Source organism: Psammomys obesus, unplaced genomic scaffold (assembly GCF_907164565.1).
Source record: "Psammomys obesus unplaced genomic scaffold, mPsaObe1.curated_primary_1811, whole genome shotgun sequence".
NCBI lineage: Eukaryota > Metazoa > Chordata > Mammalia > Rodentia > Muridae > Psammomys > Psammomys obesus.
The window spans coordinates 6,581,822-6,595,310 of NW_026596039.1; the positions used below are offsets into that span (position 1 = coordinate 6,581,822).

General features: G+C 52.2%; 1 protein-coding gene across 28 annotated transcripts in view; it reads right to left on the bottom strand.

Moving 5' to 3' along the window:
- Phldb1 (pleckstrin homology like domain family B member 1) overlaps positions 1 to 13,489 on the bottom strand; it is a 47,478-nt gene that overhangs the window by 30,469 nt on the left and 3,520 nt on the right. For 26 of the 28 annotated variants that reach the window (XM_055622188.1, XM_055622211.1, XM_055622210.1 and 23 more), the window contains exons 2-5: positions 10,252 to 10,332; positions 9,332 to 9,455; positions 8,239 to 8,409; positions 114 to 239 (exon numbers count right to left, since the gene is read on the bottom strand). In XM_055622188.1, coding sequence (XP_055478163.1) covers positions 114 to 239; positions 8,239 to 8,409; positions 9,332 to 9,455; positions 10,252 to 10,311 — 481 coding nt within the window. In that variant the 5' untranslated portion in view covers positions 10,312 to 10,332. Of the gene's footprint in view, positions 1 to 113; positions 240 to 3,472; positions 3,540 to 8,238; positions 8,410 to 9,331; positions 9,456 to 10,251; positions 10,333 to 13,489 lie in introns of those variants that run through there. The other 2 variants (XM_055622207.1, XM_055622208.1) reach the window with 2 other exon arrangements.

Genomic DNA, 13,489 nt, shown 5'->3' on the forward strand with positions numbered 1-13,489 from the left:
CCCAGACCATCGGAATTGTCCTGCCCTAACACTTCAAGAGTGGCTGGAATGGGCAAGGACACATGTCCAAGGGGTGCCACTTACCCAACCACCTGCCCCAGCTGGATACTTACCAGAGCCGGGGTTGTAGGAGGGCCCTGAGGCCCGACCCCCTGCTGGAATCATACTCTTCATCCACTTCGCTTCAGCTGGGTGGTTAAAGCGCAGGAAGGTGGACTGACCCAGACACAACATGCAGCCTGCAGAGGAAGCAATCACTCAGGAACGGCAGGCAGGGCAGAGGCCACCCCAGCCACAAAACTACCACACTTGCCCTCAGCTCCCAAGAGCCACCCCGCCGGACTCAGCGTCCGTTCAATGAATATCTGACCCTGCCTCTCTTTGCAATGGAGCCCTGAGATGGGTCCAGCCCAGGGGAGGAAAGATCACCGGCAGGTAAGTTCCCCAAATCGGAGTCCTACTGTTAGCGCCTCACTAGCTATGAAATCTTCAGGTGACGCCACTACACCTCCAAGCTAGTTCTCTCCCATGACACCTGCTACTGCTCTCCCGGAGTTAACAAGGCTGTATATGTGGAGAGACGGCTCAGAGGTTAAGAGCACTAGCTAGCTGCTCTTCCAGAGGATCTGGGTTCAATTCCCAGCACCCACATGGCAGCTCACAACTGTCTGTAACTCCAGTTCCAGAGGATCTGACACCCTCACACAGACATACATGCAGGCTAACACCAATGTACATAACATAAAAATTAATTAATTAATTAAAAGGATGGTGTATGTGTAAATACTCCAGAGGTGGGAAAAGTTCTTCAGAAAAAAGTGAACTCTGAGCGCCTTTAATCCCAGCACTTGGGAGGCAGTTTGGTGGGTTTGAGACCAGCCTGGTCTGCAAAGTGAGTCTAGAACAGCCCAGGCTACACAGAGAAATTCTGTCTCAAAAAGCCAGAAAGAACGCTCGGGGGCTGGAAAGATGGCTAGTGGGTAAGAGCACTCGCTGCTCACGCAGAAGACTGGAGCTCAGATCCCAGCACTTACAAGGTGGCTCAAAACCACGTGCAACTACAATTCCAAGGGCTGTGATGCCTTCCGACATGTGAGTGTACCAGGTGTGCATGTGGCATCCTTACCTCCAGACAAAACACTCATAAAGCAAATATTAAAACAAAACAAAACACATAAAACAAATCAATCTAAAAAAGAAAAAAAATGAACACCCAGCACCAGTGTGTACCCGTGATTCATCACACTGCCCTTTGGGTAAAAGTGTTGGTGTTAGAGGCAGCAGCTCCCAGAGTCTCACACACACACACACACACACACACACACACACAAACTCTGTGAGCTGTGGGGACAAGTGAAAGCCCGCAGATCGGTCAGGTGCCCGAGTGGGGCTCAGAATTCACAGCAGCTCCTTCCAGTGGCAGGACTGCAGGAGGGCCACCACCCTCGCCGAGAAGCTAGGGAGCAAGCGCTTCTCTTTTGCAGACAAAGCGTCTCCTGGCTGTTTCCTGGTCTCCCGTAGAATCTCGCCAGTTCTCCGCCACTGGGCCCGCTTCAGCCAAGCACATTCCCAGGCAAGAGACACAAGCCCAGTCCTGCCCAGGAAGTTTAAGTGCATAGAAGGAGGTGAGTATGTGGGAGCCAGAAAACGTAGCCAGGGGCTCGGGAGTGTGTACAGCAGCAGGTGTGCCCACAAGGCGCCTAAGCCTGGCTGGCAGAATTCCTCCTCCCGGCATGCCAGGTGTTCCAGGCTCCTGCACAAGATGCTCTACTGCAAGAAGCCAGAGCCCTAGGGCTCTCTCTGCTACTTAGCCTTCCAATTTGTCCACACTCCCGGATGCAACCTCTTGGCTACCCAACCTGGTGCTGCTTGGTGCCCCATGCTCCATGCCAGTCTAAGCCAAGACTGGCAGGGAAATCTACATTCCAGGACGTTGAGGCAGTGCAGCCCAGGGAGGTTGCAAGGACAAGGGGCATCCCAGGCCAAGTGGGTACTTTGACAGGACCCCTACCGAGCTCAGAGACCTGATTCTGGGACCCTAGCTGACCCTAGCTGACACTCTGAGAAGAGCACCCAGAGCAGAAAACCATGGCGGACAGAGCCACCCACTATCTTGGCACACCCACAGGCCCTCCCAGGCAGACGGCTCCAACAGTTCTGAAAGCTGATGGGTAGTTGGGAGAACCACCTTCCCTGCCAAGCCACCAATCAGAGGAGCTAATCCCATAGTAATCATAACTGGGGTAAATACTAGTCACCCAAGCCATCCACCTAATTACAACCACAGCTGTTTGGGAGAAAGTCAGTCGACCCCTCCCCTTTCAGTCAGATAGTTAACAAGTCTAATTGATGATGAATTTGAAGGGTCTAGACAGTCACTCCATTCTAGGGTGATATGGGTCAAGGGCTGTGGCTCACCACACAGTCTAAACTGGACAGCAGGCAGGGAGGTAGGGTGGACTCCATCCAAATAGTTCCAGAGCCACCCGAGGAGGCTTCGGGTATCTAGGGACCCCCTTCCCTGGCACTTACAGGCTAGAGTCACTGTCCTGCCCTTCCCCCACAGGGGGTGTGGTCATGTTGCTCTGGGCTATAAATAGTGGTGCCAGGCACCAGCGCTGTATTAATAGAGTGGGCAGGAGGGCAGCAGCGCAGAGAGCAGACCAGCTCTGGCCCAAATTAACTTACTATTTGTACTCAGGGGCCCCAGGCATTGCTCCAACTCTGCCACCTACTGCCCCCAGAGACCTGACCAGCCTGTCTACTCCAGGAAGCCCCCTCTCTGCTCACTCAGACCGCACACCCCCAGGACTAGCTATCTCCAGAATCCCAGGAAAGCCTGGCCATCCAGAGTCATAGTCCCCGCCTCATCCTCCCCACCTAGAAGGACTCAGGGTCCAGCTGTGTACAGGTGGGTGGAGGAGCTGAACATCTGGAGGGAAAACACTGGGCAGAGAAGAGGGTGGATCCTGTTTGTGAGAGATGCAGAAGGGAAACACCCCACGCAGACTCACACACACAGCCCCTCAGAAACCATACAGTAGGCTCACGGCCATATGGGCGGACATGCTGCACACTCAGAGCGACAGTCACTGCCCTGCTGGCCACACAAATAGAACGGACTGGCCAAAGGGGAGCTGGGTGAGGGCAGACTGTGAGAAAGAACCTTGGCTCTTCTCATCAGAGATTCCGGGTCACAGCACAGGTTCCCTCAAGCTAAGCAGGACCCCTCAACAGGCTCCGGAGGCAGGTCCCAAGAAGACTCCCCAGAGGTGGGGAAGATGGGGTCTGCGCGGCCACTCAATAACTCGGACCCCACTCAAGGACGTTTTGGGCACACAAACCATCAGATTCACAGCCTCGGGCTCCCACAGAGGCGTGAGGATCCCATTTCTCTCATTGCGCCCACCCTTCCCAGGTCGCCCCTCCCAGCCGGAGCGTCTACGCCCGGTTGCCTGGGGCAGTGGCTGACCTGGCTGAGGACTCACCGCTGAACCCGGACCTCCGGACCGTTCGCTCCCCACTAGCCCGGTCCCCGCAGGTCGTCCGCCCGCCCTGGGCCTTTGAGGGGGCGGGCCGACCTCCCGCGCCGCCGGCTCCAGGCGCGGTGCGAGCAGCCAGGCAGCGAGCAGCCGCCAATGCCCGGGGAGGGGCGGGCCGGCCACCAGTGGCGGGGGAAGGGAGCCAGAGAGGGAGGGACAAAGGCGAGGAGGAGGGGAAGAGGAAGTGATGGAGGAGAGGAGTGTGGAGCTGGATGGAGAGGACGGGGTGGGAGGGAGGATGCCACCAGGCGGCGGGATGAAGAACCCGCGCTCCGGGCTGGAGGGCTAGTGGGGCAAGCAGGAGAGGTTCCCAGGGAGATGACGTTGGAAGTTAAGGTGAGAGGTAAACAGAGGCCAGAAGATGGAGAGCCAGAGGTCGGAGTGATACCAGGTTCTGTCTCATGTAGAGCTTTCCAGTGTAGGAAGCTAATGCCTGAAGCCCATAGCTAGGGCCAGTGTCACCTTGGGGCAGTCAGACCTTCTGGCCTGGTGGCCTTGGATTCCTATCCACTGAATGAAGAGAATCGCCTCAGAGACAGCAGAGGCCATTCTATGACTCCATATATGAGAGAGAAAAGAGTGGTAATGCACCTGGGGTTACTAGGTTCAGCTATGACCCTCTGTCCAACACTGTAACAAGGTCACCCTGGGCTGGGAGCTCAGGCCAAGGCAGTGTTCTGTGCAATGCCAGCAACACCGATCTCAGCTCCTGTCACCACCCTATCTGCTTTTCCTTCTGGCCCCCACCCACCAGAGCTCACCCCCATTGACCCAGGCTGTCGCTACTCCGGGGCCAGCTCCACAGGTCAGCCCTCCTTTCTCTTAGCCACAACGTCTAATTGTGGTCGCTGCAGCAAAGAGCCATCCTCTATTAAGACCTTTTCTGGGGCTAGAAAGATGGCTCCATGGTGAAAAGCACTGGTTGCTTTCCCAGAGGATCCAGGTTCAATTCCCAGCACCCACAAGGACCTTTATGACTGTCTATAACTCCAGTTCCAGGGTATCCACCTTTCTCTTCCAGGCACTCTGTGGACACTAAACACACAGACATAATTGTAGGCACACATAAAATAAATAGTTTTGTTTGTTTGTTTGTTTGTTTGTTTTTAAACTTAAAGACCAATGCTGCCTGGAACCTCCAAGGTCAAGTAAACATTGTGAACCAGACTGGTATATATTGGCTGGGGCCCCTAAAATTGCTTTTAACCTAGGGACCTGGCTCCGGACACCAGACAAACCACACACACTCTCAGACACAGTCTGTGCCCAGCCACCCAGGAAGAGTCAACTGTCATCTCCGATATATACCAACACCGCCTGGGCACACTGACACCACCCCAGCCAGACACACACTGATCCGGAGAAGCCCCCACACTTCACATGCTCTATCAGACACAATTATCGTCAGTTTCATGTCCCCAGCCTCCAGCCCCCCTTACTTATGTACTTCTCTGAGCAGAGCTAGCCTTTCAATCAGCCCCTGGAGGGACTTTGAAACAAAAAGCCAGCTTCCTTAGCGAAATAAGAAGTGAGTTTTCTATTCTTGTTGAATAGGTCAGGTCACTGCCTCACCCACTCACTGTCCATGTTTTGCATGTGCACGTGCAAACACACACAGACACATACACTCACATGCACACAGGAAACTTGTTTCCCTTCTGGAGAGAAAAAAAGGAAGAACCATATAGGGTCAAACGTAAAACAAGGGGAGGCGTTAAAAAAAACAGACTCCTCAGGAAGAGTGATTCACCAGTCTGGAAACTGTGATGGCCAGCTGGACAGACCCAGGCAGACAGGGAGGATACTGCCAGTGAGAAGCAGTGGGAGAGGCAGACACAAGGAAGCTGGGAGCTCCCAGCCTTCGCTCCTGCTCTCCTTCCCTTGAGTTTGCTAGTAAAGATCATTATCAGTCCTAACAGAGAAAGCTTGGAGGCTTCCTGCCCAGTTCACAAAAGGAATAACACAGCCGGAGGGGAAAGGGAGAGCCTGGTGTCCTGGATCACAGGGTGGCAGCTGGCACCCCGGGAATCCTGGCTGAACTGGGGCTCCTTCCCGCCAACGGGAGGGCTCCAGAAGTGAGGGACACTTAGATGGTGGCAGTGCATGGCAGGAGTTGATGAGGTCTATTGTCTAGACAGCCCAGGCCCTGAGCTCTGTGGCTCTCTGGAGTCTCTTTTCTGCAATCCCCCTTCCAGATCTTTCATGTGGTTTGGTGCTGCGGTCTCAGGGTGGAGCAGCCTAGACCCCAGACTGAGATGCAGCCGCCCCGTTTCCTTGGTCCCTCTCCCAGCTCCTCCCTTTGCTCTGTAGAGAAGAGGGCAGCATGGGGTGTGCCAAGATGCCTGGGTACAGGGGTGGCTCCCTCGCATGTTCATTTCTCTAGGCTAAAGGTTAGCATGTTTTCTGGCTTCCTCTCCCTCCTCTGGCCCAAGCCTACTCCTGGCTAGAAGAGCCTGTCACTGCCATTTCTGCTTGCCATGAAGCGTGTCATTCCAAGTTGCCTATGGCTGGGCATAGTGCCCAGACTGATGCTTCTGAGGCCTGGCCCAGCCAAAGGAGGCTCCTTGTTATTCCCAAGATATCCCTTTATCTCCCAAAGAGGATCCCTGATACAAGTCCAGAGCAGACAATAAGACAGGAAAAAGATATGTGTGTGTGTGTGTGTGTATCTGTGTGTGTGTGTCTGTGTGTATGCGCATGCGCATGCTCGCTAGTGCACACACACGCTAAACCTAGGGCCTTATGTTGCTAGATAAATGCTTCACCACTGATCTACATTTCCAGCCTTATGTGATCCTCTTGATTACATGACATGCCATGGAGTTCTCATGCACACACAGAAATACACACAGAGAAATACACACACAGAACTGATGCCATCAGTTCTGAGTTCACCCACCACCCATTTGAAGATACTCATCTATAAACACAAGGAAAGACACAAATAAACAACGAAACATACAAGCCCAGAGACACAAACATATCCAGAGACACATAAACACAGTCCAGTTAGCCAGACACACTGAGACAGCAATGCACCCCTGCACCACCCAGTATCCAAGGAAACGCACTCCCAAGAATGTCCGGACTGGGGCCAGGCAGGGCTGGGCTTGGTGCCTTGCTCCGGAGATGGGACAAGGAAACTCTCAACTCCTGGAACCCAAGGGAGGGGGAGGGCTAGGAAGAACACCCATTCCTTTGTGCCTCCGCCTACCCTGCCAAGCTTCTGAAACAGGCGAGTCCAGACAAGAAGGCTGGGTTGGGGGTGGCAAAGGCAGTTTAGGGTCAGAAGAATGTAGGAGGGCACACACTTGGCAAGACGAGCTTCTGGATCTGCAAAGGGGTCACTAGGGCCACAGGAAATGTTTAAGTATTCTGCCTCAGACCCTCCCTCTTCTCAAGAGCTAAATGATGCCCTAGGAAGATGGAACACAGCGCTGATGCTTCTACACCATTCACTCTCCATAGAGGGCAAGAATGCACTTACTAGAGGAAATGATTGGGGGAATGAGGTAGAGGCTGGGAGGTCTTTGAACTTGCCCAGTCGATTCCTTTGCTGCTCTGCATCTCACTGAATCCCAGAGCAGATGTTCTCTCTGACAGAACAGGGACCAGACAGCATCACAGCCAAAGCCCCGGTTTGTAGGGACTCTTCTCAGAGACCCAGAAGAAGGCAAGCCTTCCCTCAGCTGCTGCAGGACCCGCCTCCCTGAAACACGTTACCCCTGCTCTGCCACACCCGGAGAGCAGAAGGGGGGAGGGGACCTGGTTAACTCCTATCCCAGAGATGAAGGAAGTAGCACTTAAGATTCCCAGTGAGCTTGAGAGATGGCAGGGTGAGTGGATTTCCCATGCAAAGAGGCTTCTACCTAATGGGCGTCTCATCAGAGCCAGGCTCAGCTCAAAGCCTCCATCCTTATGTGAGCCTGACTCACAGAGATGCCTCTGCTTCTGCCTTTGGGGAGCTGTGATTAAAGGTGCGTGCCAGGTGTGCCTGGCCAGCTCTTCTTTCCCCAATCCCTAATACAAAGACCCGCAAATGAACTAACGATGCTTCGTGCCTGTTTCCAAGGTGACTACATCTGGCCTATTCAAAGTACCACCTGGCCAGCCCTTACCTTCCTGGTAACCATGGTAATTAGGGGCCTTTACACACCAGGGCTTCTCTAACCCAACAGAGCAGCCTAGCCCCTTAGGGAACAGAGGGGCCACATCCATGACCCTAAGCTCCAGGAGCAGACATGTCCTCAAATTCTGCCCTTGTCCCGTCCCCTCAGAGAATCTCCTTATCTAAGGCAACTCAAAACAACTCCCTCCTGACATCATAAAACATCTCTGACCCTTTCTCAGTGCTGTTCCTCCTTCTCTTCCCTTATGACCACTAAAAGCCACACTATATATACCAGGACCCTCTGACAACAGGAACTAAAAGCTCTTCTCTCCATGTGGTGTGTGGAAAAAAAAAAGTGAGGGGGGAAAAAAGAGATCTTGGAAAGTTTGGATGCTGGGAGTGAGGGTGGAGGAGAGATTTTTAAGATGTTCTGACATCAACACTGACCCTGAGTACAGCCAATCACTCGGTTGACACAGGGACCACCACAGCAGGCTTCCCCCACACTTAACATGCACAAGCTACAAATCAGAGACCACCAATGCCCTCCCTCCCCTGCATGCATGTGGAGGTATCAAACCTTACCCTGAGTGAGCCGGGTAGGCTGCCGAACAGGGAGCCCATCAATAGTGCAGGCATTGCCACAAGGGTAGAGGGTGAGGGTGCCCCTCAGGTTCTCGATGTAACAGTGCTCTGGAGCCAGGCCTGGACCCTGTAGTGAGATGTCCCTGGCTTCGGAACCAATCACTGTCCTCCCTGGAGACAGGAGACAAACTGAGTCAGAACGGCTGCTATCTGGGCTAAGACGGCGAGGAGATGGCAAGGGGCCACTGTGGGAGTCTATTTCTATCTTCTGCTTAAGTTGATACTCTGCCCAGTTCTAGCTACCCCTCGTAGGTCCTCGCTGGAGCCAATAAGTGGTAAAAAAAAAAAAAAAAAAAAAAAAAAAAAACACACTCTTTGTCTGGGGGGGATCCAGAGAAAGGCCTCATAACTCAAACACCTTGACAGCAGAGAGGGGGACCTCTACCTGTCCCCCGAACTGAACTGCCTTCTTGTACTTCCTCCTTCCTCCCCCATCTTCTTAGAAATGCCCCCATCTCTCTTTAGTCCTTCTTTTCCCCCCACCCTACCCCCTCCCTCTGTCCTACCCTCTCTCTCTCTCTCTCTCTCTCTCTCTCTCTCTCTCTCCAGTGCAGCCTCCCTTCTCCATCCCTCCCTGGTAGAGCCCCTGAGACTGGCATTTGGAGAATGTGGGGAATGCAGTATCACCCAGGCAACAGGTGCAGCCAGGAAGGGAGAAGGGCAGGCAAAAGTCATGCCAGGGCCTCCTGTTAGGATATATGCCCATTTTTTCATGTTCCACACAGTTCAGTCTCTTAGGCCAGGCATCACCCTGGAGCAAGGGTGGGTTTGGGACTCACTGTTGATCCCCGTGGACTGCTAAGAGAACACTGCTTTCTTCTTTCCCCCCTCCTCTCTTCCTCGATTCTAAGATGATCTTTAAACCCAGCCATGGTACCCGTTTATCTGCCAAAGAGGGCAGGCAGGCAGGGGAGGCAGAGACAAGGCAAGCATTGCTTTCACAAGGCAGAAGCCCCTGCCCCCAGTCTCCAGGGCAGGGATGCATGCAGTGACAAAGAGGGCAGGTGCCACGTTCAGCCACAGCTTAGCTTACCTTCCTCCAGCGGCAGGAGCGTGATCGCTGTGCTGAGTCTCCCGCTGCCCAGGCTCACCAGGTGAGGTTTGTCCGTCTGCACTTTCAGTCCTTTTCCCGTCTCAATCAGATCCAACGGACCTTTCTGCAGGTAATGTGGGTGGGAGGTGAGAGCAAAGACTCCAGGCCAGCACCCTACTCCCAGTCACACCAACACTCCCTGCGGCCCTCTCTCGGCCCTCTCCAAGAGGCTCTGAGGTGTCTGGGAGGCTTAACACAAAAATCTCATGCAGAACATTACTGCACTAAATTCTAATTACATCTGAATCTGGGCCTCTAGCTTGGATTTATCCCAAGGCTAGGTTCAACTGCCCCTTTTGTTTATTAAAATAAAAACAAGGCGTGGGGGGGGGGCGCAGTAGAGGAGGGCCAGTCTAGCTCCTGGCAGTCTACCCACATGGCTGTGGCTGGCTCCTGCTAAGCTGAACCGCAAGGGAGGGTGGAGGCATGAACCAGGAGAGGATCCATAAACCGATTTCAGACTTTCACAGAGTTGATTGGCTGAACCAATTACCTGGTTCAGATCAAGACTGAGCTCGTAATAGGCTTTCACCTAGGGATGGGCAACGGGCAAAATACTGCTATTCTCATCCTTGGACTTGGACAGCTGATGGGCAAAAGAGCTGAACTCAGGCTGGAGAAATGACTCAGTGGTGTAAGGGAAGGTTCTGCTCTTGCAGAGGACCCACGTTCAATTCTCAGCACCCACATCAGAAGGCTCCAGTCCCTCTAATTCCAGCCCCAGTGTTATCGGACTCCTCCGACCTCCTTGCACTTCACACAAATGTACCCACACACACAAACATAATTTAAAATAAAAATAAAACTTTAAAGCAAGCCTCACCAGGAACCCTCTTACCCTATGGTCTGGCCCCACTCACCTGCACCACAGCTGGGGTCTTGCACCCAGGGCCTAGCTGGCTCCTGTTGAGAGTGTCCATGGTTCTACAGCTCCAGAGCTCCTGGGAACACGATGAAAAGCAGGTAAGAGGGAAGGCTGGGGATGGAGGAGAGAAGCAGCTTCTGAGGCAGGGTTCTCTGGGCAAAGCCAGAACCAGTCTCAATGATCTCCAATAAGCATGTGATGAAGGAAAGGTGAGGAAAAAAGCTAAGGAGCTTGGGGGGGGGGGGAGCAGAGGTAACAAGTCCTCTGCCTCCCCTTAGCTTCCAGCTACAGCGCAGACACTACACCACACCAGTCTTAACCCTTGTCACGACACACACAAACAGCCCCATAGATCTAGCCCACGATTCTGCATTTTCTTGTTCTATACTGCCCAGGTCCAAGGACTTAGCAGCAGCAGATGTCTGCCTCCCTTCCCCTGACCCCCTGCCCCATTTCTAGCCACCTGGAGCCTTAAACAGAGCAGGGCCTACCAAAAGAAGAACAAGTCCAAGGAAAACTAAGTACACTGATAGCCAGGGGTCAGTCAGGTGAGTGCAGGCCTGCTGCAACTGCAGCCCCTCCCCCAACCTTTCCTGTTCCTCTTCTCCCTTTGTCTCCCTTCCCAAGGGTCTCAGTAGGATGTTTTCATAAAGGAGGCGGCTCGGGGAAACCCAGCCATTCCTGTCCTGTCTGTATGCCTCAGCTCCTGCACTTTTTCTTTCCTTGAAAGCTACCTCACCTAATATAAGCAGCTTTAGAACCTCCGTTCCACAGACTAGAGGACTCTGGGGCTCTTGGTTCGTTGGCGTTGGAAGAACCAGAAGTAGACTCCAGAGCTCAAACTTGAATCTCCTGCCTATCTATTATACCTCAGTAAATCTGTTTGGTACATTTGTTTCTTTGTTTTTTTGTTTGTTGTTTTTTTTTTTTTGTTTTTGAGACAGGGTTTCTCTGTATAGCTCTGGCTGTCCTGGACTCACTTTGTAGACCAGGCTGGCCTCGAACTCACAGAGATCCACCTGCCTCTGCCTCCCCGAGTGCTGGGATCGCAGGCGTGCCCCATCACGCCTGGCTTGTTAGCTTGTTAGGTATGTTCTTAAAGTGTCTGAGGACCAAGCAGGACACTAGGTCACACCCTGTGAGGTACGAGGCACTCTGGAAATGGCAGCTATTACAAGCTGTGCAGCCTTGAAGGCGAAGGTTCACCACTATCCACCCCTCATTCCCAGGCTTAAGTGTTTGGTGTCTGATCTTCGTGTATGAACATGTTGCAAAATCATCGGGGTCTCTTCCCACTTTCTCTTCCAGCTATCAGGTGACTTCAAAAGAAGTAGAGATGGGAGGCCACATTCCAAGGACTGTCAACTCCTGGATCTCCGAGGCCCTTGGCCACAGTTACTAAATGTACCCTTCTTTCTGGCCTGGCCTTCATCATCTGTCACCATTTCTACTCATGTTGGCAGAAAAAAGGCAGGAACAGTGCCTGGGACCCACCCCAGGACCATCTGAGGAATGGGAGGACTAAGACCACTGAAGAGCACCAGGTCCCACACTGGCCCCAAACTGGGCCCTCTCCAGAAGCACTGACAACAAGGAAGTTTCTAGAGACAGAGCTTTATTTATCTTTATGTGCATTGGTGTTTTGCTTGCATGGTCTGTGAGGCTACCAGATCCCCTGGAACTGGACCCACAGACAGTTGTGAGCTGCCATGTGGGTGCTGGGAATTGAACCTAGGTCTCTTAACCACTGAGCCATCATCTCTCTAGCCCCAAGGTCTTTCTTATGCACAAGGAAATTTCTCAGCTTTTTTTTTTTTTCTTTTTTTTAGGGAGGAGAGACAAGGAGTGTGTTGAAATTGGGGAATTATGTAAAAAGAGTGGGAAAGAAACAAAAAACAAAAATAAAAATGGTAGAGGAAAATACTGTTCTTTCTTAGGAAGACTTTTAGACTGGCATGAAAGACCTCAAAATTTACCCTGGCCGGTTATAGAGTAGAAAGTAAAGGCTGGTTGGAATGGTGTATGCTTTTAATCCCAGCATGCAGGAGACAGAGGCAAGTGGATCTGTATGAGTTCGATTCCAGCTTGGTCTACACAGCAAATTCCAGGCCAACTAAAGCTTCATTTCAGGGAGATCTTGTCAGAGACAAAGAGAGACAGAGACCTTGAAGTTATTTCTAAACCTCTAGATACACCTTAGGTGTTCTGACATCATGCCCTCTTTTATGTAGTGCTAGGGCTGGAATCCAGGGTTTGGTTTTGTTGTTTATGTTTTTCTCTGTGAAGCCTCGGTTGTCCTGGAACTCACTCTGTAGACCAGGCTGGTCTCAAACTCAGAGATCCACCTACCTGTGCCTCCAGAGTGCTGGGATTAAAGGTGTGTGAGCCAACACTTGCCAAACATTCTACCAAATGAGCTACAACCCCAAGATCCTGGAGTGGTTTGTTGTTGTTTGTTTGTTTGCTGAGACGGGGTCTCAGATTGTAGCTAATGCTGACCTAGAATTTACTATGCGGCCCAGGCTGTTCTAGAACTCCTGTTTTTCCCCCCCTCAATTGCTGGTTGTACAGCAGCAATTGAGGTAAGACAGGTAAATCAGGTAAGCCACCATGTCTGGATTGGACAAGTCATTAAACTTTTCTCCTTGCGAAGTTAATCTTCTATTTAAACCAGAATAATAATAATAATTAAAGAAAAATTAGCTGACTCAGGGAGGCAGAAGCAGGCAGATAGATGTGAGTTCAAGGCCAGCCTGGTCTACAAAGCAAGTCCAGGACAGCCAAGGCTACACAGAGAAACCCTGTCTTGAAAAACCAAAGGGGCGGAGGGAGGAGAGACTAGCCGGAAAGGGCTTGTCTGGAACAGTGCTTGCTTGGGGCTAGGAGTAGAACAGAGATAGACTGTGAATAAGCAACAGAGGAGCAACAGAGATGTTCTTTTGGGGGAAGTTCATGTGTGTACATGTGTGTCTAGGACATGTGTGCAGTGGCCAGAGGTAGATGTCAGATGTCCGCTTTCTCTCTCTCTCAGTCATTCCCTTGAGTCAGGGTATCTCATCAAATCTGAACTAGGCTGGTGCCTGTCAAACCCCCGCAATCCTCCTGCCTCTTTCCCACCCCCAGCTTAGAAGTTAGACACTGGGTGCTGGAGATTTGAACTCAGGTCCTCACACTTGAGCAGCAGCCATTTTTACTGGCCTTAAGCCATCTTCCCAGCCTGCGACAGGAATTAA